The sequence below is a fragment of the Sitophilus oryzae genome, unplaced genomic scaffold (assembly GCF_002938485.1).
Source record: "Sitophilus oryzae breed Bouriz unplaced genomic scaffold, Soryzae_2.0 scaffold_1718_pilon_pilon, whole genome shotgun sequence".
Taxonomy (NCBI): domain Eukaryota; kingdom Metazoa; phylum Arthropoda; class Insecta; order Coleoptera; family Curculionidae; genus Sitophilus; species Sitophilus oryzae.
In genome coordinates, this window is record NW_022146411.1 from 1,267,125 (window position 1) to 1,282,540 (window position 15,416).

At 32.7% G+C, this 15,416-nt stretch overlaps 1 protein-coding gene across 1 annotated transcript in view; it reads left to right on the forward strand.

Annotated features, from left to right (window-relative positions):
• The window catches only part of LOC115881409 (colorectal mutant cancer protein), a gene marked incomplete at its 5' end in the record, with an annotated part of 79,367 nt that extends 64,244 nt beyond the window's left edge, over positions 1 to 15,123 (forward strand). The window contains 8 exons of the mRNA XM_030898868.1: positions 1,757 to 2,220; positions 4,453 to 4,692; positions 5,914 to 6,186; positions 7,788 to 7,977; positions 9,798 to 9,992; positions 10,048 to 10,238; positions 14,604 to 14,706; positions 14,787 to 15,123. Of these exons, the coding sequence (XP_030754728.1) occupies positions 1,757 to 2,220; positions 4,453 to 4,692; positions 5,914 to 6,186; positions 7,788 to 7,977; positions 9,798 to 9,992; positions 10,048 to 10,238; positions 14,604 to 14,706; positions 14,787 to 14,873 (1,743 nt within the window). The remainder of the gene's footprint in view (positions 1 to 1,756; positions 2,221 to 4,452; positions 4,693 to 5,913; positions 6,187 to 7,787; positions 7,978 to 9,797; positions 9,993 to 10,047; positions 10,239 to 14,603; positions 14,707 to 14,786) is intronic.
• Positions 15,124 to 15,416: the final 293 nt, after the last annotated feature.

The following is a 15,416-nucleotide window of genomic DNA, read 5'->3' on the forward strand; positions in this document are numbered from 1 at the left end:
TGTTGTCATTTGACTATTTTTTTTGTTGGTATTTAAAGTAGAGTCTAGTCCGATCAAAAAAGGGGCTTAAATAACATTTGACTGTGGACATTAAAGAGGCAATTTTAAATGTGTATATTATAAATAGTCCAGTAAATGAAGGTTGGAACCACGGCCTAAATCATCGACCGGGACTTTTCAGGCGTATTGTATACGTTTTGGGGAGTAGTTTTAGGGAAAAAATTGTAACCCCATGCTCCGCCAGCTTTGACTGAAAATATGGCCCCAAATGGCCATACAAAATTACATACAAAATTTTTCTTGGGATAAAAATGAAGCTTAGATACTTACCTACAAAAATAGCCCTAATCATTTTTTACATAGAATTAGTAGTTTTCGAGATATTATATTGTTACGTTTTTCGTCGATTCCGTGTGGATAAAAAGTCTAATTTATTTAAACACTATTTTACACTAAGTAACAAAACAATAACGATAAAACACTTAAAGAACTATTTACAAACTTATTTACTACTATTAATTTATCTAAAAGGGATTTATTTGAATTTATTTAAAAACTAACGACTACCGTCTGATTGTTTTTGTCCTCCTCGTACAGGTCTTATTTTATATACCCACAGTTAAACAGTTCTCGAATAATCCATAGATCATTGGGTACATAGAGAAGATTTAGAACGTTCTCGTGTATACGCCGCAGTTCCAGTGAACTCGATTGTTCTCGTACATTCGATCGGCTGAGTCATTGTGGTGTCCCTTCTTTTAATGCGATTCCCGGTCATATGGGGGCGGGACATATTGGAACGGGGCTGATTTTGCCACAATATATACCGGGTGCGTCCCAAAAATGGCTCACCCCTATAACTTGTTTATTTTTTCAGATAAAACAACGAGATTTGGTATTGTATATGACATAAATTAGGATTGATTGAAATATTCATCTGTTTTCGGTCAACTACAACTTTTGATTTTTAAATGGCATCCTCGGTATTTTTTTACTTTATTCGATAGAAAATGACACTCTGAATAGAATGACATACTTATGTCAACTTTTGACATTTTCCCATATGGTTTATTTGAAATTGAAACATGCGGTTCATAACGACAATTTGACTCGAAATACCAAGTGTGTGATATCAAATTATTCGTAAAAAATGCTTTTTCCAAATTTGCTAATGAGCCGCCCTCGTTCCATTTGAAAAAATTGAGATATGATTAAAAATACAATTTGGGCATCTTTTAACCAGCCAGGACAAGACACTAAAAACATTACACGATCAAATGTATTTTTCCAAGTCTCCTTGATTAAAAATTAGTGTTTTTAACATAGCCATGGCACTCTAGATTGAAATTTAAAGTACAATTTGTTTTTGAGCGAATATACCAAAAGATGAAATATGATATGTCATTCGATTCAGAGTGTCATTTTCAATCAAATAAAGTAAAAAATTCCGAGGGTGCCATTTAAAAATCAAAATTTGTAGTCATTTTCAGTGAAACCGGAAGTGAACGAAAACAATTGAATACGTCAATCAATCCTAATTTATGTCATATATATACTAACATACCAAATCTCGTTTTTTTATCTAAAAAAATAAAAAAGTTATAGGGATGAGTCACTTTTGAGACGCCAGTATACTGCACTTAACGAAATTCCTATTTTCCTTGTTAAAACTACTTCTTTATTGTTTAAAGCTTGTTTGACTTTATATTTTTTACTTATTTGACTTTACATTTTTTTTTTACTTTTTACATTACAGCTATCAGAGAGTCCTTTGGAACTACCAGAACCGAAACTCGTATCGTCCAATCACGACAACGCAGATCTTCTACCCTACACCGAAATCGTAGAACCTCTAAAACAAGAAATAATTTCTCTAAAACAACAACTGCACGATGCCCATACCAGACTAGCGCAAATTACTCTGAGTCGCATCGAAGAAGCGGAAGATGAAGACACTGTCACCGATTCCAAAGATAATTTCGAAAATTTAAAAAACCTGGAACATTCAGGCGAGAATGTGCTGGCATTGGCTTATTGTAAAATGAACCTAAGCGAATGTAAAATCTTGGAATCGCCCGAAAGTCATATAGAAGCCGACTGCGAGCCTAAATCCTGCCAGGAAGATAAGCAGGATATTAAATATAGTAATATAGTACCCATTCATAAGACTAATATGAGATGCACTAACTTTAATATGCCAATCATGAAAGTAGCGGAAAGGTAAGATAATTTTTATTAATTTTATTAAGTTAAATATGTTTTTATAATGACATTAAGGTTTTTAGAATTTTTTAAAAAGGATTTTTTTCAGTGCAAAGTAATAGCAGAAATAAAAGATTTTTATTTAACTATGCTATTTCTAAAGCTTGCGGGAAACCCAAGGTAGTCACATTCATAGAGTTTTTCCTCAAGGCAAATTGCGCTATCGAGGCCTTGAGAATATTACTTTGGTGATCAATGGTTGGCGTCAATTGACTACGTCATCGGCTGACGCTCCAAACTTCAAAGAGTTTTGATTTTTTTATTTTATCGGCTGCAGGAACTTCTCAAGTTATTTTTTTTTTAATGACAGCATCTTTTGTAGCAGTCGACTCAATCTCCTTCAGGATTTCTGACGACCTTGGGTTTACTGTATCTTTTTTTTTCTTGTAGCATTCCATACCCTTTGTTTGCCAAAGGCAAGTTCTATAACTTACGTATATTTATTAAAATTCGCCCACTTTGAATAAATAGGCTTTGAACGGCGCGGCGTCGGCTGTTATGCAAAAAAAATGTAGCGGTGAGCAGCAATTAAAACGAAAATAATATTTGCAATGAGAGATGCAGAATTTTATAACAATTTATACTATATTTTACTAACATCAATATATTTAAACTATATCTAATAATAATAAAAATAAATAGCAAATTGCGACATGAGATTTTGCTACTTTTTTGTTTGGCCAACGGCTGGGAGCTTGGTTAGCTATTTAATTATTCTCGAAATTGGCTGCAAAAATCTTGCCGATAACTTCAGCGTTCTAAGAGGGTGCTTCGTCTTGCTGGAAATATATGTATTCGAGTTCCATTAGGGGCCTAGTAGAGCCTACTACCTAAAAGTGGCAAACTTTTTAAAATTCTGTATCTCGAAGGGGATTATAACAAAATATCAAGTGTGCTTTATTTTTGGAAAGGTAATTTTAAGTTCTTTTCATTTAATTAAAAATATACAGGGTTTCCCAAATAAAAAGTCAATTTTTCTGTTGATAACTCTTAAATTATTAATTTAAAAAAAATATACTTAAATCAATAAATTCCAATTAAAAAAGTGCTTTGGAAATGTTTTCATAGAAATATAAAATTTTTCATAGCAAAAAAGTTACAGCGATTTGCTAAAAATGAACATTTTTGAAAAACACCCCGTAAGTCCGAAGCGGTTACAGATATCGATGTGTGGTTTTCACCATCATGTTTTTGATAAAAATTGAGCTCCAGACACCGATTTGAGTTTTCGTCTGTCTCCTATAGAAAAGGGTATTTCCCTTTAAAAGCGTCCAATTTGACCCACACTGTACAGTTTACAAAATCCTCTTTGAGAAACACTATATTTTCATCATACACATTAAGGAATATCTCAAAGTTTAGCCTACGTAGTTCAAATCTTGACTAAAATTTGTATGTGTGTGGCTACCGTCATGTCAGTTGAATTTTGAAAAAATTAGGGATATCCAAAAAAATCTGTTATTATTTTGTCCAATTTTGTAAACGAAATTAATGATATTCTATTTATTTTAAAGGATATAACTTATTTAATATTTTAGGAATACTTTAAACATTTAAAATGAGCAATAATTGTTTTATTTGATGGTAAATATTTAATTTGCCCACTCAAAGAGTATTTAAGAAAAAAGAATTGGCTCGTATTTCCATCGGCAATTTTATATGGTTTAATTATATTAAGGAAAGTATATCTCTAATAATAATAAATAAATTAACGAAAATGCGGTGTCGATGTGATCGATACTATTATTTACGTACGAAGGTAGAGTGAAGGGAGATTCGCTTGGAGTTCGAGATGCTTCCGCTTCGAAAGTCAGACGATCCGCGTGCGTACGGTCATATTGTATCATAAAAACCTCTATGAAGAGATATATTTCGTATTTTCTCGCCTAACTTTGCCTCATCTCAGCTTATCTTCATTAGATGAGGAAACACGAAATAGCCCTCTTCACCATTCGACTTTGACCTACTTTGGCCTATTTCGCGAGTAGTGTAGTGGCCATTTAATAAAATACTCTTTTTTACCAAAGTTGTCAAAAAAAATGTTAAACAAAACTCATAACGAAAAATAATTCCGTTTTGGTCGTGTAAATGTCAAAATTACGTTTGATTCATTTCCTAGTCTTGTTATACAATGTAATATCATGTATCAGAGTTAACTTCATACAATTTATCCTTCTCATTCTTCCCCAGGATAAAACTGAAAAGAGCGACGGACAAGGATATCTACCCCCATGATTTGTTAAATACGGGCCTGTCCACCGCAGTAGCGGAACACATCGTCGGCGATATTTTACGGCAATGTGATGCTCAAACAGAGAAACAGTCACTTGATTTCGAAATGAAGAAGCTAAACGCAAAACTGGAACATGCCAGGTCACAGAATACCGTTCTGGCTTTGACGCTGAGCGAAACTAAGGCCCATTGTGATAGGTAAGTAACGGTGAACGAACCATAATTTATTATAAAGGGTGTAAATGTGTATGTGCCAATAAAGCAGCCTTTTGGAATTTCTCCTATAAAATGTTTCGATTTAAGGTTTTCTCAAAAAAAATATTTGATTTTATAGGGCAAACCAAATCTTCCACTTTTTCAAAAACGGTTTACCCTAAAAAATGATATTTAGCATGTAGGTATATTTTATCAAATCGCTTGTAATTGTATGTGTTTATGTTATTTTGATTACATGGCATATCAGAGTAAAATGTAGAATGAGTAAGGGGAGGGTTTAGTCATACCTGGGGATCTTCTTGATTTGTATTTTCCCATCCTCCTCTGACAACAAATGTTCATCCTCCGAGAAGTGGGTAGTAGGATCTACCTCCTACGAGGGTATATGCCCTTCCACGGTTAAGGTTTAGCCCTCCGTATCCTTTACAGTCGAGAAGCTTGTTCTGTACCCGTGAGGTGGATGCTGGAGGATCTGTTTCCGGTCCTCTGATACCTGTGTTGTCCCGAATCTATAATAGCCGTGATACATAACCATAGACAGTAGAGGGTGCCTGGTATGATGGACAGGCTAGTCCCATCCGGCATCGGTTATACGTCTTGGTGCAATTTCCTGGCCACGACACTACAGCCAGGAACAAGACTGTGAGATTCTCCTTAGACCCAGCTAAAGTGCTAGGGGGGATTCCTCCTAGCACCTGACTAGGAGCTTTCCCACCAACGGCAATATCTCGCATCTCCTAGAAGAAGGCATATCAGAGCAACACAATACGTCAACCAATCCTAATTTAAGTCACATACTTGCGTACCAAATTACCGTTTTTTTTTCTGAAAAAATAAAAAAGTTATAGAGGTAAGCTACTTTTGAGAAACACCCGATATATTATATTCGATTTTAAATCAGCTTCATCGTTAAGTCTATGAGCTTCACTAAGTCGATCCCAGGAAAAAAGTGGAATTGACTTGAAGTTTCAATCACTATTTATTAGTCAATTTGGTATTTGAAGCCAGCTTAACTATTCATGAGTTGTGTTCGAAACACTCGAAATAAACCTGGCATTAGACATGTATATGTATTTTAGTGAAGTAGAGGGTAGATTTGTGTTGGTTTTTACTAGATTAATTTAGTGTTGTATATTGGATAGATTTCTTTCATATTAAATGTGACGAGATGAAATACATTAACATAGCTATATTTTTTTCTAGGTTAGCGTTATTGTGCGGCAAGTATGAATCCAACGCAATAGCTTTGAGGCTGGCTTTGGGCATCACGGACCGAACAATAGAGGCTTATGACGTCCTACTTGCGCTTTTGGAAACGGAACTTTCTCTCATCGAAGAAAATCCTGATACTGTCCAAAACAGAACGGCAGCCGAAACGGTAGCCAGACAGCTTTTGAGCCATTTAGACACGCATCAAAGCAGCGACGTGTTGCTCTCGCCTTGGCAGAACCATGTATATAGTACACCGCTAGAAATGTAAGTATATTTTGTTTTGTAGTACAGGGTGGTCCGAATTGTATTCGGGAAACTTCGGCAGATTATTCTGCAGAGAAAAATAAGTAAAACAGTTCGTGTACATGTCCTTTCGTTCGTACTTATGTCCTAAATTGCTTCGTTCCGGAGACACAGGGTGCTAAAAAAATAAAGTTTCATTTTATTTTGATTTTTTGCAAATAATTTCTGAACTAACGTTGATATTTGAATTAAAATTGATGTCTGGGTGTTTTTTGACATGTTAAGTTTGATTTCGATGTCAATATGCCAACTTCTTCTCTTCTAAGCCAACTGGACGCCGTTTTTTCGATCATACGGTACTTATTTGACTGAAATGATAAATTTGGGAACTTTTTATGGTTTTAAGCTAATCATGAATATTTCTAGAAAAAAAATACGATAAAATAGTTTGTTATTATTTCAAACTAATAACTATCCAAACAACATGTATAATTTTTGTTAATTATGACACATATTGATTATTTCGATTCTAGATATCTTAAGAACCATTGCTCGTACCAATTTTTACCAAGAGACCTTTTTTACGTAAAGGACTTTGGAAATGTATTTTTACTCAATAGGATAATACACGTACGGACTAAAGTTATTACTTTTCAAAACAGTTACAAAACAATTTTACTTTAAAAATACAAGTAGGAATCATATTGACATCTAAATCAAATTTCTCATATCAAAAACACCAATTTTCCCCCAAATATCTACGTTAGTTCGGAAATTATATGGAAAAAGTCGAAATAAAAATGAAAATTCTACACCCTGTATCTCCGAAACGAATTATTTTAGGGCATAAGTTTACACGAACTTTTTTACTTAATTTTATCTGCAGAATATCCTGCCGAAATTTCCCGAATACAATTAGGACCACCCTGTATAGAATAATGCAAGATTTGTAATGAAATCTATGTAACCGGCTATATTACTCTTATTAATAGTGATATTCAATTAGTTTTTTGGATTAAATACAAAAACGATACAGCATCTCTGGTTTAAAACGTACGCAAAATATTTAAAAGAAATTACAGATTGTTGATCATATTTGTTATGATGTTAACGTGCATATCGATGCATCTCTAAGCTACAAATCAGTGCCGTAAAGAATGTCGTTTTTGTCTGCTACAATTCTATGTGTAGTGTGGTGCTGTATCTTTTAATATATTTGTTCTTGGTCGGTTGTCGATATGAGTGTTCTTGGTTGAGGTTGCATTATAAGTCTTATTATTATCTAAGAAACTACAGTAACTATATAAGATAGTGAGAGAGAGAAAGAGAGATCACGTTCGCAAATATTTTCAATATAGGGATACTTTTCGGAAAGACAGAAAGTTTACAGTCACTTTAATTATGCAGACAACAGTAACTAAATTATACACACAGTCTTTACATAATTTCGAGATTTTTTATTTTAAATACTGTTACCAAACACCTGTATATGTATGCACTGATGTTACTCAGTATGTATGCATAAAACAAACTGTAACTGTGTATACATAAACGGTCACGCATTTATAATAACAATATTTAAATTATTTAGTATTTTTACAGCTTAAATTACTTTATTCCAGAAATGAACCTTGGACGAGCGAGCATGAACTGAGATTAAGAGAGCACGTCTCGAGACTGAAAGCCGACAGGAGCAATATTCAAGGCACTTGTGTTGCTTTGGAGTCTACCCAAGTGGAAAATGCACCAGTTAGGCCATCCAGTAGTCAGGAAGCTCGAAAAATGGACCTCGAAATGGCCGTTTTGATGCAGGTAACTGAAATATTATAGACTTTATAACAGAATTGTACTTTCCCCTTTGTTGATTTGTGTAACAAATAGCTTTTCCTTTTAATTGTTAATATAGATTTTATTATAAAATGGTTTTATAAAAATAATCACATTTATATATTAGTCTTAATTAGGAATTAATCTAATTCTAAAGCTATTCTTTCCTTTATTTATTTGTAACAAATAATACTTTAGTTTTGTTCAATGGGTATATCAAGGACTATTATATACTACCGATTTTTTTAGTAGCAGATCTTAAAAAATCACAGAGACAGATATTGCAACTCATTTCGAGAAACTTTATATGCAAAAATAGCAAAATAAAACACTAATTTACCAAAATACACCAAAAGGCTACACTTTTGCACCGAGCGCGCGTTTCGCTAGCCATGTTAGCATCATCAGTTGATTAAAACTAGTTTTCTTTTAATAATTTGCTGTCAGTTTTAATCATCTACTGATGATGCTAACATGGTTAGAAAAACACCCGTCCAGCGTAAAAGTAAAGTGTTTTGGTGTATTGTAGTGAATTAGTATATAATTGTGGTAAAATGTATACCGTGCTGGCAACTCTTACTTTTAGGTCGGAATTTACATGTGTTAAAGTAAATTGCATAGGGATCGTATTAAGTCAGAGTGAGAGAAATGCGACGGTGTGCTGTTGCGGCATTGCCACATTTCTCGGGTACGCCTTTCCCGATCAAGTACAGTGAAATCTCGATCGCAAACCACTTATTTTTAAAAGACTTTTTTTTCGAAAAGGAATGGAATTATAAGGATATCGTTAGGGTATCATTTTTTTTATAACGAGAAAACGTCAGAAATCGCGATAATTTAAAAACTCAACTTTTTAACACATAACACGCGATAACTCAAGAACCACTTTAGATATTGAAACTTTATTTTATATTTTTTTCCATTCAAAAATTTTAAAAAACCCATCCATTTACTTTTAGTGCATAGCTATTTTCAGCGATTATGTAACCATTTATAAAAATTTTCACATAATGCCTGGAAGAAAATATAGCAGAAATATTAAGAAAGCTTTTGAAAAAAAAACTACAATCAATTGTTTTTAATGTATTTCGAGATATCGATTCGAGTTCTAATAGCGCGACCACTGAATTCCACTTATTTTTACCAAAAGTGCAAGTGTTTCTAAATTGCAGTTAAAAATTTACAAGCTGTAGGCAAAATTACGACTCGTTAATACATAAACAAATAATTTATCACGAAACATAATTAAATCGTGAAGCTCATCGCTTCATAATGGACACCCTTTCCAATAATTTTAAGTACTGATTGGGTCGACCGCGACGAATCTTCTATATTCCTTTCCACGTCTCCTAGCAATGTGCACAGTTTTTCGGTTTATTTCATACGTTTGGCAACGTTTTTACTGTTCTCACTTTGTTCAGTACATTATAAACGCATTGTACTCTTCTTTCATACGGAAATCTCGACCCAAAACTAACCTTTGCCAGCACTTAGTATAATCATTTGAAACATATGTGTGTAATATGTATAATCACTGTACAAAAGGCCATAATAGAAAAGTAAATAACCTCAATTGTGAGGGAACAAAAGGCTCAAGAACTCACAATCTTAAGTAAAGTTAGTGAAGTATCGAGCTTTTTATTCCTTCATTTGAGGTTATTTACTTAAAACGAACTCGCATTGGGTCAATGGTCATTAATACTTCTGCCTTTTGCTTGAGCTTATCATTGTTTTCCTTTAATTTTAAAGTTCTTTTAAAATTATTGACGTTAAAAGAAATGCATTGACTTTATACATTTATTTAGGAATTAATGGGATTAAGGGAGGATAAGGCAGAACTACTTTCCAAACTTTTCCTTATGGAAAAAGACAAGAATGCCCTCGAACTTAAATTAAGGTACGTAGAAACTCAGCAAAAAGCACAGTCGGCTACACTGAAGAATCTCCAAGGGCAACTCAAGGACACTGAGGGTCTTCTGGCATTAGCGTCACAGAATAAGGTTAGTTAGCAAACATTTATTTTACTTAACTTTAACAAATTTATCTTTATATCAGGAGCGGGGTTATTCTGATGCTGAGCATGCCCAAGGTGTCGAACTCGAATTGATGCAAGCGTTAGCAAGAGAAGCAAGACTGAAAGTTAGGTTGCAGGAACTCGTGTCTACTTTAGAACAAGTTACTAAAAATGCTGAGGCGAGGTTACTAGAAGGAAGAGAGATTGTGCAAGAGCTAAATCATACAAACAGGTAAAATATAGATCATACCAAATAAACTTTTAGTCACGTGATTAAGCTTAAGCGGCACAGCGTTGCCCACTTTTCAATATTTTCTTTAATCAAAATATTTTAGGAAACAAATATAAATTAATTTAAAACTAACCTTCTTAACAGCACTTAAGGGACATAAAGGGCCATAACTACCGCTTTCCCGTTCAAAATATTCTAATAAGTTTGTGATGAGTTTTTTGCACTAATTTAGTTTTAAAGACAGTAAGTGTGCGTAGGATGAGCTCACGTAGTACGTAAGTAAGAATGCACGCATCACTTTGAGATGAAATGCCTCACTATGTTTGTACCCTAAGAGAGTGTCTAGTCTGCTAGTAAAAAATTTTAAGCTTAAAATATCACAACCCAAGTAACAAAATAATTGCTTTACGAAACTAAAGTATTTTATAAGTATTTTCTAATGCCAAATTAAGAAGTAATTTATCATTTAAGGAGGTTGACCGCGACATTTTTGTGTTTATAGCAAATCGTTTTTATATTCATATTGTATAATTGTTTATACAACTTGCATTATAAAAATGAAAGTTCTTTTGGCTTAAAATCTTGTTTAACCGCTGTATAGCGCATTATATGACTGCTTTAAAAACTGTTTTTATATTGTTTATGTATAACATGTTTAATTTCCGCATTAAAAATATAAATGGGTTAAAAAAGATTTTGTGCACTATAAACACTAAATAAAATATTTTTATAAATGCCCTCTAACTGCCCATGTTTGCACTATTATAAAATTCTTAAAGAACTAAAGAGTCACAAATTACTTCAATATAAAATTAATATCTTCTTAACCTCAAAAAAAATTAACACCATCATAATTATTGATGTTTTGTGAGAAATTCCCAATATGGATTTATCACCATGGAAGAAGATGAAAAGGAGTGGGCATTTCAAAAGGAGCGCAGAAAATAAATATCAGGAAGCAGTCCTTGGCCATTTTCCCAGCTTTCCGGCACAATCGTCAACTCTTTTCTGCCTTTCTCGATAGTCTCCACAATTTTAAATATTATTGCTCTCTTTTTGGACAAAATAATAAGACACATTAATTTACCACCTTTTAACTTGGGAAAGTTGGGTTAGGTTAGAATTTGAATGGCCGTGACTCTTGTCTGTTAAACGGAAGAAGTATTATTGTAGTCCTTCGCCTGTAAAACGAAAGAGTATTGTAATTGATATTGCGTTGTTTGAATAATATTATAGGTAGGTATACCTAGTCAATTATGAAAAAGAATAACAAGCAATAAAATTAAATTCGTTTACCTGTTGACAAATAATTATAATGATTAATCCGCATTCCTAAAACGCTTTCACAAAACTACCGTCGAACGAAAGAGGAGTCACACCCCGCTAATATTTTAATATATATTTTAAAAAATAGATAATGCAGCACAAAATAACCGATTAGTCGTAAAGTGCAGCTAGACGGAACTCTATGAAAGCATTCTGTTTCTTAAAGATCTTTGCTGCTTCCTTACACGATACTCACCGAAAAATATTATACGGGGTTGCCACGTGTAGCAAAATATATACCGAAATTAGTACCTACTTAAAATGTTAATACCTAATTATGTGGGTTAATATTGATATTGTACAATACGATATTGTTTTGATAAGTTGCGTGTATAAATTCACTACAAAATAGTGCCCAAAATTATGAACCTCATCGACCACTCCTGTAAGTTCTGTATAGGACCTATCGGGGGACCTATTTAATTTGAACCCTAATTGAATTCAATTAATTATGATTATTGCAGCTTACGAAAAGTATGATAAGAAATCATCATCAGTATTTAATAAGGATAAAGGTATGATAATACATACAATGATAATTAATACCTAGATACCTCCTATTTACTTATGCTAAATTACAAATTCTTTACATGAGTATTCTTATTGTATATATAATATCCAATACTAAATTTGACAACCTTTAAAATGAATGGAATCTCTCACTGTCGTTTGTTGAAAAATAATTTCATAGTGCTTGTAAAAACAACTTTATTAAATATTAAGGTCTTATAACGTTTTTACATGACATATATTTGTTGTATTACTTAACGCCATGTTTATGCGAATTTAAGCATTTGTCAGTGGCCGCCATTGCTCACGACAAATATAAAAATTCAAATTAGCACAATATTCATGCTTTTTATAAAGATGTAAGGTATTATATCGAATTTATTGAGTTAAAACATGAGTTCAAAGGCCCTTTAGATTACAAATTATATCTTTCAAAAATATTTAAATATTTTCATATTTTTATCAGATCGGCTAATTACCGTCGAATCTAAGGCGCTTCTATTTTTTGATAAATACATACATATATTTTATCAGAAAAATATGTAAAATAAATATATAAAGTAAAAAATATATTGTTGCGCAAGCAAATTCTGGGCGCTAGATCCATTATCGCAAGTTATAATATACCTACACTAAGTATAGATAGGTGTTTTTCTTATCATCTATTTCGCATGATAGCGACGCTTTAATAATTTCATCTTTTCGGATTATGGCGAACAAGTAGGTGAAAATATTTTTCTACGTTATATATGGTTTATTCGATATTTTTATTGCAAGCAGCGACACAAAAGAACAAACATATCGTATTAAGTTTAAAAACAGGCAGCGTTTTATCAATCTTATAAAATAATTTTATGCTTGCGGTATAGGAGCGTCAAGAAATATAAATATAATGGTTGTATAGTGCATATTTGGATAGGTTGTATTAATACCTCGAAAAACATCCTTATAAAATGGTTTTTTAACTAAAGCAGAAACATATTTTATTAAGATTATATAAGGAGGATATAAGTATATGTTAAAGGACTGAAAGATTTTATAATTTGGGCCTTTTTTGGTTGTATAGCTATTCGATTAAAGATGTAAAGGGCGTTATAAGACTTTCGTAGTTCTATAAGATATGCTGTATAGCAGTTTTTAGAGCACTTATAAAACTGATTTTGCTACTTGGGAACACAATTCATTTAAACCAAAAACTCGTAATACAACACTAAAGTGTCAAAACGAATGACAACGTCTAATAAATAAATAAATGTGGCAACTTGACATTTTTTACAGCAGAGTTTCCACCTGAATCCCCAGCCGGAAATTTATTTTTCAATTAGTCAGCCCATGACTGGCAACATTGAACTTAAAAATCTCGCCCTCGATTACGTAACTAAAAGTTTAATTGGTATCGCTCATATATACATATATACAGGGTGAGTTTCCTACCATGTTCTCTATGGGTATCTCGAAAACTACTAGAGATCGAGAGTCGGTGAAATGGGAAAAGAATTGCAGTTTTGTGGGGTCATAAAAATGCGCCTTTCAGATTTTTGAAAAAGTTCATGGATTACTAGATATTAAAAAAACAAATTTTGGCTATTTTAAAAATTGTCCCTAATGCCATTATCATCCATTTTATAGACAAAACGTTTTCAGATAAAAGTTGTAGATAATCACATCCCTAAAGCCTGTCATTTTTGACATATGACACAAACATATGTTTTTTAAATGGAAACCTAAAATGCCAAACCCTATGACTTCATAAAAAGCACCAGTTTTTAAGCTTTTCAACGATATAAGCTATGTTTTTTTTCACAAATTTACTGAGTTATAGCCAATTCTTATCTTTCTTGACTAATTTCACTTAGTTAGCCATGGAAACAAGTTCAATCGTCGTTGCTCTCAGAAATGTGAAACTGTCACATCCAAACTTTGTAAATTAAAATAAACAAAAATTGTAAATATGAATTTTTCAAATGAAGAAAAGCGTGTAGGATTATTGGTTCAACTTTTCTAGGCCATACAGTTTCGAGGATATGTTAACCGGTGAACGTTACTTACGTTTTTTGTAAATTTAGATACTCGCGCATTAATTTTTTTTTAAATATCTAGTAAGCCATGAACTTTTTCAAAAATCTGAAAGTCGCATATTTATGACCCCACAAAACTGCAATTCTTTCTCCATTTAACCGACTCTCTATCTTCAGTAGTTTACCCATAGAGAACATCGTAGGAATCTCACCCTGTATATGTTATTCTAAATACCAAACCCCATAATTAAAAAATAAAGTCTGTACCTTTGTGGCGTATTCATTTCTTCAAAAAAAGACTTCTGGGTATTTCGCCACTAGAAGATATTCACAATAAAATAGTTATTTTTCTGTAAACACCACTGCCTTGTTTGCAAAAAAATAATAATTTTATTTTATAGGTTTTGTTCTATTAGCGAAATACCCTTTTTCGAAGAAAGTTTTTTTGAAGACATAATTAAAAAATTATAATTTTATTTAGGTTAAAATCTAATTATAGTTTTATTTTTAGTATTTTAGCGGATACTGTAGACAGAAATAACAAGAAATATCAAGCCAAATTTAAGAAGATGGAACATCAAATGTTGACAATGGTAGAAAAACATTCTGCACAAGTAGGTACACCGTAAATCAAATCATTAAAATATATCACAATAATGTATTATATTTTGAACTTACTATCGCATTCTTTAAGGTACAAACTCTGCAAGAGAAGATAGCAACATTAGAAACGCCACCTACTAATAGCTCAGATAATTCCTTAAACTCTGTTCCAATATAGAATTAGAATATAATACATTGTGGATATTTATAAAGAATTGTACTGTTAAACCAAATGTATTTTATAGTAAATTTGATCACAATCTATACATTTGAACGATGAATACCTATCCGATGGTATCCAAGAATTATTTTCATTAATATGATTTAGAAAGTTTTTATATCATTATTAAAGAATGAGATACTGGCTTAGTCATTCTAAATCGGTGGTCTATAGTTTAATACCGTGTGCTGCATTGCCGAACTGGACATAAGAAGTCGCATGTAAATTTTAAAAACGTTGAATACGTTTTTCCCATTATATTTTACCATAGCTACCTAAAACAGGCCTGCTACTTTATTCACCTGGTAACCTACGCTTTACATAATCATATAGGCTGTCCAACAACTCGAGGAATATATCGACAAGCGACATCCAAAAATTATAAAAAATACAATTTGCTTGTGAATTAAAATAACAGTCACAAGTGTCACTGTCAGATATCCTCCCGTTGTTGGACAGACTATGTACGGAATGGCAAACTAAGAATGGACGCCGGCTATA